This window comes from Prosopis cineraria, unplaced genomic scaffold (assembly GCF_029017545.1).
Source record: "Prosopis cineraria cultivar Desert tree isolate PC_DT_omini unplaced genomic scaffold, ASM2901754v1 PC506, whole genome shotgun sequence".
NCBI lineage: Eukaryota > Viridiplantae > Streptophyta > Magnoliopsida > Fabales > Fabaceae > Prosopis > Prosopis cineraria.
Window position 1 is genome coordinate 1 of NW_026555831.1, and position 15,666 is coordinate 15,666.

Genomic DNA, 15,666 nt, shown 5'->3' on the forward strand with positions numbered 1-15,666 from the left:
CCCTTTATCGTCTTCTTCTTCCTTGTTTGAGAAGCAGCGTCTCTTTCTTCTAACTTCCACCATTGTTGTTTAGAGGTATGGATTTTTTACTCTTCCTCCCTACTTGGTTCTGCGCACTTGTGTGTATTAATGGATGAAGTTGTGCTTGGTGCTTCAGTGCTGAACTTGTGCGTGTGAGTCTGTGGTAATGTTGTTGAAGTTGAAATTCCTCTCTTGAATTTTACTGCTTTTTTGGCTGTTGAGGAAATAAAAATATTTAAAATTATGGAATTAAGCTAAAATTAGGTGTTGAAAGTATAATATGATCAGAAATTGTGAATTAAAATAATTTTGTTTGGAGTGGATGAAGCTGTGAAATTCATCTCCTTATGATATCATGCATGTTGGAGTTTGAGGAAAAAGTGAGTTTAGCTAAAACTCCTAGTATGAAGAATAAGAGAATGAGGATGTGGGTTTGAATTCTAATTGAGTTTATATTGCTATTATGAAATTTTGGAAGTAAATTGAAGAGAAAGAAGCTGGCATTTGTTTAAAGAACAATTCCCATGAGGTGTTTGATAAAATATCTATTAGGAGAGTTTGTTTGAATTTGAATTTATTAAAATTTCATTAAACCTTTAGAAGATGTAACATCCCGAAATTTTAAAACTCGGATTTATAAAAATAAAATAAAATATTTATAATTAAATTAAAATTTAGAATAATTTGATAGAGGTCCAGAGTTTGAATTTTACTAAGCAAAAGTTTAGTTTTATTTGATTTTTAACAATGGGAAAAATTACTAAAGTTGACCCGGGCTTTTATGCAATAATAAAAAATGTTGGGCCATTTCTTGTAATTTTCCCCAAAATTACTAAGAAAACAGATGCAGAAATGCAGAGAAAATGAACAAAAAAAAAGAAACGCACAAACGGGGGAGAGAGAGAGAGGAAGAAGAGAAGAGAAAGGGAGGGAGTTAGGCTTAGATCTAAGAGTCTTTGCGACCGTTGTGAGCTCAGCTACATGATAGGTAAACTCCCTATTCAATCTTCTTCTCTTTCTCTTGATTTTCTTCAATTTTTGGAAGAAGAAATTTTTGGATTTTGATGCCAAAGGCTTTATTCTTGTAAGCTTTTGTTTCTTTGGATCTTAGGGAGCATGTTTTGAGTTTTTATATAGCGATCTAATGTTTTGAGTGGATAATTGGATGAAAAGAGGTGTTTTGGGCATAAAATAAACCCTGAGAAATTGGGTTTTTGCTCCTCAATGGTTTAAGCCTGTTGATTTAATTATAATTTTACTATTTGAGCCCAATAAGATTTAAATTAAGGTTTGGTTTTCATTATAAGGGCTAATGGTGAAAGTTGGTGGCACTAAGTAAAGGTTTTTAATTGATTAAAAAATTATATAAATTGAAAATTAGCCTAGTGATGGCTAATAAATGGTTTTGGTGATTAAGTGATACTATGTGAATGGTTGGTTTAATATATGGACCATTAGGATGGATTATGGCTCATAGACCCAAGTTGTGTGGTATGAGTTATAGTCTTCATTAATGCTATTTGACATGATAAGTGATGTGGATCACTTATATGTTGTAGGAATTGTTGGTGGAATTTGTTCAGAAATTAAGGAACAAGCTGAGCCCTATTTTATACAAGGGGAACCCTTTTGGTACCAAAGGGTTGAGGTAACAGGGAAAATTTATATTTTCCATTACTCTATTTTAGCTATTTTTGAATAAATATTACTAGCTATCATGCATTACATGTTTTAAAAGATTAAATGTGCTTTATAAGGGTTATGGGGTATTACTTTGATTATAGTGCAATTATGTTTTTTTTAATTGTTTAATAACAATGTTTTTATGGAAACGAGATTTATAAATGTTATACTACTTTAGAGTGTTGAATGGTCAATACTCAGGAAAGATAGACAAGAGTAAAAGGCATGATTTTGGTGGGAGTTCACCAATGAGAAGGTGTGGATTTTTGATATTTTATGGCACACTGTCAGTACTCAGTGTTGTCTTACGTATTGTGGGCTCAGTGTACTAAAGTGGTTAGTGTATTGAGTGTTCGACACCTCTCAGTGGGGGAGGGAATCCGACATATGAAGTGTGAGGTTGAGTGCCTAGGCCAAGGTAGCCCTTACATGGAGAGTAAGTTGAGCTGGCTCTGGGAGGGAGTTAGCTTTGACTGCTCAGGATTTACGTCGAAGGGGCATAGGCAGTTCGGTGGATTAGATCATGCCTTAGACTATGTTTTGTGCCTGTGGAGGTACAAGTAGGTATAAGGTTTACTTGCGAGTTAAAGAGTGCCAGGGGGCATTCCGTTGGTCATGAAAGGCCATACCGGCCTAGGTCATGCATTCATACATTTTAAATGGCTAAATTATATACTATGTTGAATTTATTATTCATTTATTTGATTATGGCTTACTTTGTAATAATCAATGTAGATTTCTTTGTTACTGAGACTGTGGTTGTCTCATCCCTTTCTTTTCAATATTATAGGTCCAGGTGAAGGATCCAGTGGTGGACGGGGAAAGGAGCAAAGCTAGGGGTTTGCTTGTGATTTGTAAAGAACTGCAACCCCTTTCTTTTGAGCAAATAAATTGTAATGTATTTAGGATTAGGGTGCCAGTAGGATATGATTATGTATGTGTGTGAATATGTGTGGATTGTGTGCTTGTATATGAATTTTTGTCTGTTTGCAGACTTGTGGCTAGGAAACTTGGTTATGGTGTGTGGTTTTGATGGATTTACTTAGTAGACCAAGTTTCTATTATAAGCAGATATTTATTTTGATATATATGTGATTTTATAAGCAAATGCAAAGTGGTTGCATTGCAAATGATGTGCTATGGGCAAACATACACCTTGGATAGAGAGAGTGGGTGTGTGGGCCCCACAAGGAGCTCTGAGCCAAGTGAAAATGTTTAGCATATGTATTTATATAAATACATGGTATTTAGATTGATTTGTGACCATTAGGATGAGATTTGGACAATTTTGAAATGGTTTTTACTAAAAAACTGCACTTTTGCATCCGGGTGTCCAAATCTTAATCTGACCGTTGGATTTCTCTAAAATTTGGGTCACAAGTAAAACCTTTTATAAGCTTCGTGTGGGATTTGGAATCATGTTGATTAGATATCGGATGGAGAAACGGCGCACTCTAGAATTTGGTCTGGAGGTGCTGTCATGACAGCATTTCATTGCTGTCATGACAGCTACAGTAGTTATATTGTAACCCACACAAAATTCAATCTGTCTGTTGGATTTTTTCAAAATTTGGTATTCTAATAGTATTCTTAAAAAGTGACATGTGGGATTTGGAATCACTCCGATCGGAGGTCGGATGATGAAATGGTGCACTCCGGAAGTTGGTCCGGAAGTGCTGTCATTAGCTGTCATGACAGCAAAAGTGACAAAATTTATAACATGTCTAATTTTTAATTCGACCGTTGGATCTTTTTGAAATTTGATATACTTATAGTACCCTTTGAATGTGATGTGTGAGCTTTAAAATTACTTCGATCGGAGGTCGAATGATGAAACGGTGCCTCCCACAAGTTGGCCCAGGAGGGCTGTCATGACAGCATCTTTTTATTTCACTTTCGTCTAGCTTGCTTTTGCGTGCTATAGGTAGAACCTATAAATTTTTTTTAAAGGCTTTAAATGTTTACTTTGCAATTGTGTATTTGCTTAGTGATTTAAATGGTTTGTTTCCTAAGTTGGTTTTAGGATTAATTTCTTAACCACACTTAGTTTATTTGAATTGTGTGATTTTTGGATAACACTCAGGGCAAGTGTTACATTTGGTATCAGTTTTAGGTTTATGATTCCTTTTTCCTACTTGGCACCTTAAATACATTACTTTTTTTACTCTTTTCCTTCTACCACTAACCTAGACTAATATTGTTTTTCTTTCTCTGGCTTGTTCCTTTAGGAGGGGAGAAAGGTCCGTACGCTTGTGGCTGTACACCTTTCAGTTCTAATATGGCTCGAAGGGGAAGGGGTAGATCGAGGAATGAGGAACGACCACCACCTCTACCTCCTCTGCCTCCGCCTCTGCCTCCACCTCCACCTCCACCACCACCACAGGGGACGGATGCAGTCATGGCTAGGCTGCTTGATGTTATGGTAGATATATAGCAAAATCTTAGAAGTCATACTGTTCCAGATCAGCATGTTGACCTAAGTGCTGGACAGGGATCTTCTAGTACTATGGGAGCTCATGTATCAGTTGCTAATAATCAAGAGGATGACATATCCGAACCTTGGAAGGAATTCTCTCGCTCTAATTCGACCACATATGATGGTAGTATGCTTGATAGGAAAGCTGAGGAGTGGTTGGATCGGATGGAGTAGTTATTTACTGTTGTGAGGTGTACATCTGAGCAGAGGGTTATCTTGACTACGATGCAGCTTGTTGGTGAAGCCAAGCATTGGTGGGATTTGTTAAGCCCACATATGGAAGATCTATGTCTTGGGCTGAATTTAAAGAAAGATTTTATGATTTTCACTTTCCACAAGCTTTTAGAGATGAGAAAGAGGCAGAGTTTCATGCATTTCAGCAGGGGGACTTAGACGAGGAGACTTTTATGAGAAAATTCAATCAGCTGTCTAAGTTCTCAACATATCTGAAGGCTTCTAATGATAGCAAGTGGAAAGCAAAGAGGTTATTAGAAAAGATGAGGCCAGAATACCGCCAGCAGCTATCTTTGTTGGGCGAGGCAATATATGATGAGATGTGCAATCGTCTGAGGATTGCCGCTTACCGAGGCCGAGACACAGAGAGTAGCCAGAGCAGGGATACACGAGGTCGATTTTCTTTTGGGTTGGCTCCTACTGGTGGTGTATCTAAGAGAATGGGTTTTAGCTCTGGTTCTTCTTCTAGTGGCTCCTTTAGAACTGGGTCTTCTTCTACTTCTGGTAATCAAAATTTAAATAGGGATTCAAGATTTCAAGGTAATCGGGGTGGTAATATGAGATCTGGGGGTTCTCGTTTCTCTGGGAATGCTCCAGCACGTTCTTCACAGACTAGTCAAGCCCCAATTCTAAGCACAGCGAGGTCACCTTGCAATAGATGTGGTAGGGTTCATTTTGGTCACTGCTTTGCTTGCTACAAGTGTGGAAAGTTAGGCCATTTGATCCGTGACTGCCTTAATTTACATGAGAGCTCGGACCGGAGGAACGTGATTCCTGGTAGAGTGTATACAGTATCTCAAGAGGAGGCTAGAAAGTCATCGAATCTAATCACTGGTATGGTTTCTATCTGTGGCCTCGATTTAGAAGCTTTGTTTGATTGTGGTGTGATGCATTCTTTTATTTCTGCCGAGCGCTTAAATAGAATGGCTATGCCTGCTGACCAGTTGCCCCATGATATAAAAGTTTCCTCTACTTCTGGTTTGGTTGGTCAATCTAGTGTGGTGTGTAGGACTAAGATGACTTTTAATGGGCGATCGACTTAGGTGAATATGATCAAATTACCTATGCAAGGGATTGATTTAATTATTAGTATGGATTGGTTGACAGCTTATGGTCCTGTCTTAAATTGTGTGGCTAAGACAGTGACTTTGGTAGAAGTACCGCAGGTGATCGAGGAATACCCTAGTCATTCTTGTTTTCTTTCTTCTTTGCAAGTTGAAAGGTTGATTGAGCAGGGTTGTGAGGCTTACGTGGTAGTGCTCGCTACCCAAGGGTCTGAGACAGGTATGGTGGATGAAATTGAGGTTGTTAGGGAGTTCCCAGAGGTGTTTTCTGAGGATGTATCAAGATTACCTCCAGAACGTGAGGTTGAATTCTCGATTGACCTGGTACCAAGGACTCAGCCAATTTCAAAGGCTCCCTATAGAATGGCTCCTTCAGAGTTAGTTGAGTTGAAGAAGCAACTTGAGGAGCTGTTAGATAAGGGATTTATTAGACCTAGTGTTTCTCCTTGGGGATCTCCTGTCTTATTTGTGAAGAAGAAGGATGGTAGTTTAATATTGTGTATCGATTACAGGTAGTTGAATAAGGTTACGGTAAAGAACAAGTACCTACTGCCTCGCATTGATGATCTCTTAGATCAGTTGGTTGGTGCCACGATTTTCTCTAAGATTGATTTACGTTCAGGGTACCATTAGCTGAGGGTTAGTGAGAAGGATGTGGCGAAGACTGCTTTCAGGACTCGGTATGGTCATTACAAGTTTTTGGTTAAGCCACTTGGGCTAACTAATGCGCTTGCGGTTTGCATGGACTATATGAACCGCATTTTTCGACCTTTCTTGGATCAGTTGTGGTAGTTTTTATTGACGATATACTGATCTGCTCTAAAAATGAGGAACAGCATGCCAGACACTCGAGGACTGTCCTAAGGTTTCTGCGAGATCATAAGCTATATGCCAAGCTCAGTAAGTGCGAGTTTTGGATGAGAGAGGTTAGGTTCTTGGGACATATCATGTCGGCAAATGGTATTGCAGTTGATCCATATAAGGTTGAAGCAGTCATGCAATGGGAGAGACCAAAATCGATAACTGAGATCCGTAGTTTTCTGAGATTAGCAGGTTACTACCGACGTTTTATCAAAGGTTTCTCTCAGATTTTGATGCCTTTGACTAAACTCATAAGGAAGGATAGGCCATTTATTTGGGATGATAAGTGCGAGACAGCTTTTCTTGAGTTGAAAGAAAGGTTAACAACAGCTCCAGTGTTGGTGATTTCGGATCCTCAAAAGCCCTATGATGTGTATACTGATGCCTCTCATAAGGGTCTTGGTTGTGTTCTAATGCAAGATGAGAGACCAGTGGCATATGCATCTAGACAACTTAGACCGCATGAGGAGAATTATCCAACACATGATCTCGAGTTGGCTGTGGTGGTCTTTGTGTTAAAGATCTGGCGTCATTATCTTTATGGAACAGAGTTCAGGGTCATGAGCGACCATAAAAGTCTCAAGTACCTGGTGGATCAAAAAGAGCTGAACATAAGACAGAGATGTTGGATGGAGTTTCTTAAAGATTATAATTTTGAATTTAAGTATCATTCGGGGAAAGCAAATGTGGTAGCAGATGCTCTTAGTCACAAGACCTTACATGTGGCCTATTTAATGGTTCGGGAGCATAGATTGATGGAATCTTTGGTTGAAACTTCTTTGGGTATGACTAAGTTCTCTTTGAATGGTCTTAATACTATGGTTATTTCTAATGAATTTTGGAAAGAGATACGAGATGCTTAGCTTCAAGATCCGATTTTGTTAAAAATATGTTAAGACATCGAGAATGGTGAGATAATGGACTATTGGTTTAGTGATGATGGGTATGTGGTTTTCAAGGATAGGGTATGTATTTCTAACAATGAGTCTATTCGGAAGAAATTATTGGATGAGGCATATCGAAGTAGCTACACCCTTCATCCTGGTGCTACTAAGATGTATCATGACATGCAGCATCATTGGTGGTGGCCAGGCATGAAAAAGGATGTCACAGAGTATGTTAGTAAGTGTTTGACCTATCAGAAGGTCAAGATAGAGCACCAAAAGCCATCGGGGTTATTACAGCAGCCTTTAAAGATTCCTAAATGGAAATGGGAGAGTATTTCAATGGATTTTGTATCTGGTTTGCCGAGGACCCAGGCTAGTTTTGACTCTATCTGGGTAATTGTAGATTGTTTAACTAAGTCAGCACATTTCTTACCGGTCAAGACCACCTATACAGTTGATAGGTATGCTGAGATCTATATTAAGGAGATTGTGCGACTACATGGGGTACCGAGGGATATTGTTTCAGACCGTGATTCTCGATTTACATCAAATTTATGGCAAGCTATGCAAAAGGCTATGGGCATGGATCTGAAGTTTAGTACGTCTTATCATCCACAAACGGATGGACAAACTGAGCGGACAATCCAGACATTAGAGGATATGTTGAGGTCATGTGCCCTAGAGCTTCAGGGAAGCTGGGATAAGCATTTACCTCTGGCAGAGTTTGCTTATAATAACAGTTATCATGCCAGTATTCAAATGGCTCCTTATGAAGCATTGTATGGAAGACGGTGCAGATCGCCTCTTTGTTGGTATGAGTTGAGTGAGAGGACAATGATGGGACCGGATGTGGTAGATGAGACCACAGAGAAAATCAAATTGATCCAATAAAAGCTTCTTACAGCACAAAGTAGACAGAAAAGTTATGCAGATAATCGTCGTAAGGACTTGTCTTTTGAGGTTAGGGATCATGTCTTTCTTAAAGTTTCCCCATTGACGGGCATTGGATGCTCAATTCGGGCTAAAAAGTTATCTCCTCGATATATGGGTCCTTTTGAGGTTTTGAAGAAAGTTGGGCCGGTGGCATATCAGTTGGCATTGCCGCCTCAATTAGTGGGTCTACACAACGTGTTTCATGTGTCACAGCTGAAGAAGTACCAGCCAGACCCATCGTATGTGATAGAACCTGAAGAGGTTGAAATTCAAGATAATTTAACCTACCGGACTGAACCAGATCGTATTGTAGATGCTAAGAATAAGCAACTCAGAAATAAGACAATCCGGTTGGTAAAAGTGATTTGGAAAGGGACGGCTCTGAGAGATGCAACTTGGGAGACCGAGGATCAAATGAGGAAGGAATATTCACAGTTGTTTCCCTAGGTATGTTTATCTCTTTGGTTCATATATTAGCTTGGATTTTGGGGACAAAATTCTTTTTAAAGGAGGGGAGAATGTAACATCCCGAAATTTTAAAACTCGAATTTATAAAAATAAAATAAAATATCTATAATTAAATTAAAATTTAGAATAATTTGATAGAGGTCAAGAGTTTGAATTTTACTAAGCAAAAGTTTAGTTTTATTTGATTTTTAACTTTGGGAAAAATTACCAAAGTTGACCCGGGCTTTTATGCAATAATAAAAAATGTTGGGCCATTTCTTGTAATTTTCCCCAAACTTTTAGATCAGCTTTTATAAGGGGAAAACAGATGCAGAAATGCAGAGAAAATGAACAAAAAAAAAGAAACGCACAAACGGGAGAAAGAGAGAGAGGAAGAAGAGAAGAGAAAGGGAGGGAGTTAGGCTTGGATCTAGGAGTCTTTGCGACCGTTGCGAGCTCAGCTACATGATAGGTAAACTCCCTACTTCAATCCTCTTCTCTTTCTCTTGATTTTCTTCAATTTTTGGAAGAAGAAATTTTTGGATTTTGATCCCAAAGGCTTTATTCTTGTAAGCTTTTATTTCTTTGGATCCTAGGGAGCATGTTTTGAGTTTCTATATAGTGATCTAATGTTTTGAGTGGATAATTGGATGAAAAGAGGTGTTTTGGGCACAAAATAAACCCTGAGAAATTGGATTTTTGCTCCTCAATGGTTTAAGCCTATTGATTTAGTTATAATTTTGCTATTTGAGCCCAATAAGATTTAAATTAAGGTTTGGTTTTCATTATAAAGGCTAATGGTGAAAGTTGATGGCACTAAGTAAAGGTTTTTAATTGATTAAAAAATTATATAAATTAAAATTAGCGTAGTGATGGCTAATAAATGGTTTTGGTGATTAAGTGATACTATGTGAATGGTTGGTTTAATATATGGACCATTGGGATGGATTATGGCTCATAGACCCAAGTTGTGTGGTATGAGTTATAGTCTTCATTAATGCTATTTGACATGATAAGTGATGTGGATCACTTATATGTTGTAGGAATTGTTGGTGGAATTTGTTCAGAAATTAAGGAACAAGCTGAGCTCTATTTTATACAAGGGGAACCCTTTTGGTACTAAAGGGTTGAGGTAATAGGGAAAACTTATATTTTCTATTACTCTGTTTTAGCTATTTTTGAATAAATATTACTATCTATCATGCATTACATGTTTTAAAAGATTAAATGTGCTTTATAAAGGGTTATGGGGTATTACTTTGATTATAGTGCAATTATGTTTTTTTTTAATTGTTTCATAACAATGTTTTTATGGAAACGAGATTTATAAATGTTATACTACTTTAGAGTGTTGAATGGTCAATACTCAGGAAAGATAGACAAGAGTAAAAGGCATGATCTTGGTGGGAGTTCACCAATAAGAAGGTGTAGATTTTTGATATTTTATGGTACACTGTTAGTACTCAGTGTTGTCTTACATATTGTGGGCTCAGTGCACTAAAGTGGTTAGTGTATTGAGTGTTCGACACCTCTCAGTGGGGGAGGGAATCCGACATATGAAGTGTGAGGTTGAGTGCCTAGGCTAAGGTAGCCCTCACATGGAGAGTAAGTCGAGCTGGCTCTGGGAGGGAGTTAGTTTTGACTGCTCAGGATTTACGTCGAAGGGGCATAGGCAGTTTGGTGGATTAGATCATGCCTTAAACTATGTTTTGTGCCTGTGGAGGTACAAGTAGGTATAAGGTTTACCTGCAAGTTAAAGAGTGCCAGGGGGCATTCCGTTGGTCATGAAAGGCCATATCGGCCTAGGTCATGCATTCATACATTTTAAATGGCTAAATTATATACTATGTTGAATTTATTATTCATTTATTTGATTATGGCTTACTTTGTAATAATCAATGTAGATTTCTTTGTTACTGAGACTGTGGTTGTCTTATCCCTTTCTTTTTAATATTATAGGTCCAGGTGAAGGATCCAGTGGTGGACGGGGAAAGGAGCAAAGCTAGGGGTTTGCTTGTGATTTGTAAAGAACTGCAACCCCTTTCTTTTGAGCAAATATATTGTAATGTATTTAGGATTAGGGTGCCAGTAGGATATGATTATGTATGTGTGTGTGAATATGTGTGGATTGTGTGCTTGTGTATGAATTTTTGTCTGTTTGCAGACTTGTGGCTAGGAAACTTGGTTATGGTGTGTGGTTTTGATGGATTTACTTAATAGACCAAGTTTCTATTACAAGCAGATATTTATTTTGATATATATGTGATTTTATAAGTAAATGCAAAGTGGTTGCATTGCAAATGATGTGCTATGGGCAAACATACACCTTGGATAGAGAGAGTGGGTGTGTGGGCCCCACAAGGAGCTTTGAGCCAAGTGAAAATGTTTAGCATATGTATTTATATAAATACATGGTATTTAGATTGATTTGTGACCACTCTTATATGATTTGTGCATTTTGAGGGTTTAGGGTTCATTTTGAGAAATGGCACCTGGGTGGTCAAATTTTGATGTATGGGGGTTTTCTATTATTTGAATGTTCTATCAGGTATTTTTAGTCTTATTTGACGTGTCCAAAGTGTTCCCACAGGTTTGTGACCATTAGGATGAGATTTGGACAATTTTGAAAATGGTTTTTACTAAAAAAATTGCACTTTTGCATCCGGGTGTCCAAATCTTAATCTGACTGTTGGATTTCGCTAAAATTTGGGTCACAAGTAAAACCTTTTATAAGCTTCATGTGGGATTTAGAATCATATCGATCGGAGGTCGGATGATGAAATGGTGTACTCCGAAAGTTAGTCCGGAAGTGCTGTCATGACAGCTATTAGCTGTCATGACAGCAAAAGTGACCAAATTTATAACATGTCCAATTTTTAATTCGACCGTTGAATCTTTTTGAAATTTGATATACTTATAGTACCCTTTGAATGTGATGTGTGAGCTTTAAAATTACTTCAATCGGAGGTCGAATTACGAAACGGTGCCTCCCGGAAGTTGGCCCAGGAAGGCTGTCATGACAGCATCTTTTTATTTCACTTTCGTCTAGCTTGCTTTCGCTTGCTATAGGTAGAACCTATAAATTTTTTTTAAAGGCTTTAAATGTTTACTTTGCAATTGTGTATTTGCTTAGTGATTTAAATGGTTTGTTTCCTAAGTTGGTTTTAGAATTAATTCCTTAATCACACTTAGTTTATTTGAATTGTTTGATTTTTGGATAACACTCGGGGCAAGTGTTACAGAAGACATAATCGCTTTGACTACTATAATTTTGTCAAATAAGCTTGTCATTGGCTGTTGAAATTTGATTATGAAAATATTGTGTAGCTAGTTGAGTTCTTTATAATTATTAAGTTGAGAAATTGTTGGGTAATAAATTTGAATGTTAAAAGTTTTATCATGAAATTGAAAATAATGTACATTTGGTATTTTGACAAAATGTTTAATAGGAAACCGTATTTTAATGAAGTATTGAGCTATAATTTTGAGGAATTTTTATGTGAAAAGTCCTAGTTCTAAAAGTTTCAAACCCATTATAATTTAATGTTAGGCACAATAATGTTTGAAGGGAACTATTAGATTGGTTAAACAAAATTAAAAAAAATTATCAAAACCTTATTATTTTTAGAGTGTTTGAAAGAGGAGAGATATTTATTAATCTTGCATGTTTGTGATGGTTGGCTAGTTTATAGAACAATGAACAACAAAAAGGGAAAAGCTGTGTGGAATTCAACCTTGACAAAAATTTTCATTAAGGAATGCTTGGAGCAAGTGTACAAGAAACAAAGGAAGGGAACTACTTTCAACAAAAATGGGTGGCAGGCAATAATTGAGGGGTTTGAGGCAAAAATAGGAAAAAGGTATGAGCGAAAGCAATTAAAAAATAAGCTAGATAACATGAGGAAAGAATGGAACATATGGCATAAGTTGTTTTCAAGTGAAATCGGCTTAGGATGGGACAGTGACAAGAATACTGTTGATGCTCCAGATGAGTGGTGGGAGTGAAAAATCTTGGTATGGATTAGTTGTTAAGTGTTTTTAAGATTAGAATTTAATTTGAGAATTTTAATTGTTGGTTATTTGAATGGTTGCAGGAAAATCCCCTTTATGGAAAATTTAGATATAAAGGTTTGAGATTTGCAAGGGAATTAACTTTGATATTCAAGGATGTCCTGGCAATTGGGGAGACACTTTTTATACCATCTGCTACCCAGACCCAAATAGAGGATGATGATGATGAGGATGTGTCCTGCCCTACTATTGACCTTCGAGAAGGCTCTGGTGATAGTGAAGAGGAACTAAATTTATCTGACACTGCAGCACCTACGGGAGTCACCGATGAGCTGTTGGGCTTGAATGTAACCACAAATACTGGTGGAACCAGTGGTGACGGAAGTCAAGGCAAGAGAAAGAGGATTGTAGGCATTGGTGGGAGGAAAAAGCAAAAAGTCCCTGCCTCAATGAAAATAGCAGATGCAATGAGTGAAATGGCTAAGGATAATAGAGCAAGAACAGAGACAGTGAACAAGATTTTAGCAAATGACATAGGAGTTTCTAAAGTTGTGGCTCACCTAAATGGACTCCCAGAAGTTTTTGGTGATAAAGATTTGAATTAGAGATGTGTCAATCTTGTTCTGTACAAGCCTATGCGAGATGTTTACTGGCAACTTAAAGATCATCCTGATCACTTGGTCAATTAGTTGAAGTACCAAGTTTACCATCTACCAGATTGGATTTCAAAAAATGCATCTACATGAATTTTTATCTAGGCTTATGATGACTTGACTTGTGTTTGACTTGTAGTTGCTTTATTTTGACTTGTGTTTGACTTGTAGTTGCTTTATTTTGACTAGTAATTTGCAAATGATGACTTGGTTTGTAGTGAATATTTAACTCTTATCTAATGCTTATCTTATGCTTTATCTTTTATGATATTTATATATATTATGTACTTTATATTATATACAAATGATATTTACATACTATTTTACCTCAGGTTTAAAAATCATGGAAGATTCGAATGAATATATGTTAGGTTGGAATGAAGGTTAGGATGTAGATGTGGTTCATCAACTACTTCCCTTATTACAGCAAGATATAACGGAGCAAGAAGAAATATGTCAATTAGTTAGTGAATATGTGATGCCATATGTGTGTAAAGAGCCACGGAGAACTAGCATGCAAACAGGACAAATGTGGGTCGATGAGATTTTGCAAGGTTATCCTGATTGTTGTTATGAAATGTTTCAAATGAAAAATCATTTGTTTAGGCGACTGTGTGCGACACTAGTTGATCTTCGTCTAAAGAAGTCTAAAAAATGGGAGTTGAAGAAATGGTTGGAATGTTTTTAAATACAATTGGACATGGAGTTGGTAATAGGATGATACAGGAACGATTTCAGCATTCAGGGGAAACTGTTCATAGAAATTTTCATAAAGTATTAGCTGCCTGCCTTAACCTTTCCAAGGCAAACATAAAGCCACTCGATCGTTTGTTTCAACGATGTCATTCAAAAATTCAAAATGATCCACGGTATTGGCCATTCTTTAAGGATGCTATAGGAGCAATTGATGGCACTCATGTGCCATGCATGGTTAGCGTTGCTGATCAAATCAAATTTATTGGAAGAAAGGGATATGCAATACAGAATATTATGGTTGTATGTGATTGGGACATGTGTTTTACTTTTATCATTACGGGATGGGAAGGTACAGCTCATGATGCTTGAGTATTTGATAATGCCATATCAACTCCTTTAATGCATTTTTTGCTTCCACCTCCAGGTATATTTTATTAAAGTCACTATAATTATTATTGCATTGATTTAATGTTGGTCAAATTTACATCACTTCCTTTCATTTAATAGGTAAATATTATTTGGTTGATTCTGGTTATCCAACACTAAATGGGTATCTTGGTCTATATCGTTGCGAATGTTATCACCTTCCAGACTTTAGACGAGTTGCAGGATTTGCAAACAATAATGAGATCTTCAATTATTATCATTCAAGTCTAAGATGCACTATAAAAAGAACTTTTGGAGTGTGGAAGAATAGGTTTGCAATTATACGAAAAATGCCCAAATTTAAATTAAAACACAAGTTCAAATTGTTTGTACAATAATGGCAATACATAATTTTATTAAGAGAAATTTAATTACTGACGAGCAGTTCATACAAGCTGAAGATGAAAGTGTAGAAGTCCAGGAGGAAGATATCGATATTAGTGAAGCATCCTTGTCAAATCTACCCAGATCATCAAGACAGATGCAGCGTGTTCGTGATATAATTAGAGATCAACTTGTAAATTATATCAATTAAATATTAATTTATTTTAGGTTTTTATGGTTGAATATTTAAGATATTTTACTTATTAGTTGTGATTTTAACTTTAATATTTTTTATTGATTAGTTAGTCAAAAAAATATAAACATGCTTATTTAAGATTTAATATTTAAGAAAAAAATTTCATGCTTATTTTTGCCATTAAATATCTCAACTGGCTTTTGAATTAAACCATCCAAATGAATTTCAGTTTATCTGACTGACTTTTTAAAAAAATAGTATCCAAACATAAATCACATTACATCAACTGACTTTTTTTCTAACCTCAGTTTGCTAACCTCAGTTGAATCCTAACCTCAGTTGTAAATTTTTTAATCCAAACACACAATTAGTCAAAGATTTTCTTTGGTTTGAATATACAATTGATGATGACAATACAACTGGTTAGTTATTGTGGATGTCAATGTGGACCTTTATAACATGTAATATATCTCCAACTTACACTTTATGAGAACCAATAAAATTCTTTTTTGCAAAGCTTTTCTCTACTCAATATTCATTTGTATTCAACTCTCTTTCATAAAAACTATTTTATTAAAAATTCTATTTTTTGATTTATCGAAAAAATTTGAAAATTTAAGGACAACTGAAAAAAGGTCTCATTGTAACATAATATTATTAAATAGAAAAGTACGCAAGCATGGGTTGATAATTTGCAGTCAAGTTTATCTATATATTAAATAAGTTTTAGTTGTAACATAATATTATTAAATAG

The 15,666-nt window shown here is 36.4% G+C and overlaps 2 protein-coding genes across 6 annotated transcripts; both read left to right on the plus strand.

The window, feature by feature from the left end:
- Position 1: 1 nt before the first annotated feature.
- Positions 2-13,413, plus strand: LOC129297371 (uncharacterized). Of its 5 annotated transcripts, none has more exons than XR_008590190.1 (6): positions 2-75; positions 1,581-1,669; positions 2,495-2,558; positions 3,933-8,606; positions 9,650-9,738; positions 10,566-10,857. XR_008590190.1 is itself a non-coding variant. In XM_054935704.1 (6 exons), exons 4-5 carry the CDS (start codon positions 4,468-4,470, stop codon positions 10,610-10,612), a joined length of 828 nt encoding a protein of 275 aa, XP_054791679.1. In that variant the 5' UTR covers positions 2-75; positions 1,581-1,669; positions 2,495-2,558; positions 3,933-4,467; the 3' UTR covers positions 10,613-10,629; positions 12,701-13,413. The 5 variants fall into 5 exon arrangements, 1 of the variants encoding a protein (XP_054791679.1); XM_054935704.1 differs by lacking the exon at positions 9,650-9,738 and adding an exon at positions 12,701-13,413 and having other exon boundaries at positions 3,933-5,248; positions 10,566-10,629; XR_008590188.1 differs by lacking the exon at positions 1,581-1,669 and adding an exon at positions 8,910-9,078 and having other exon boundaries at positions 60-75.
- LOC129297372 (uncharacterized) lies at positions 12,303-13,222 on the plus strand. The gene is made up of 2 exons (XM_054935705.1): positions 12,303-12,428; positions 12,701-13,222. Exons 1-2 carry the CDS (start codon positions 12,303-12,305, stop codon positions 13,220-13,222), a joined length of 648 nt encoding a protein of 215 aa, XP_054791680.1.
- Positions 13,414-15,666: the final 2,253 nt, after the last annotated feature.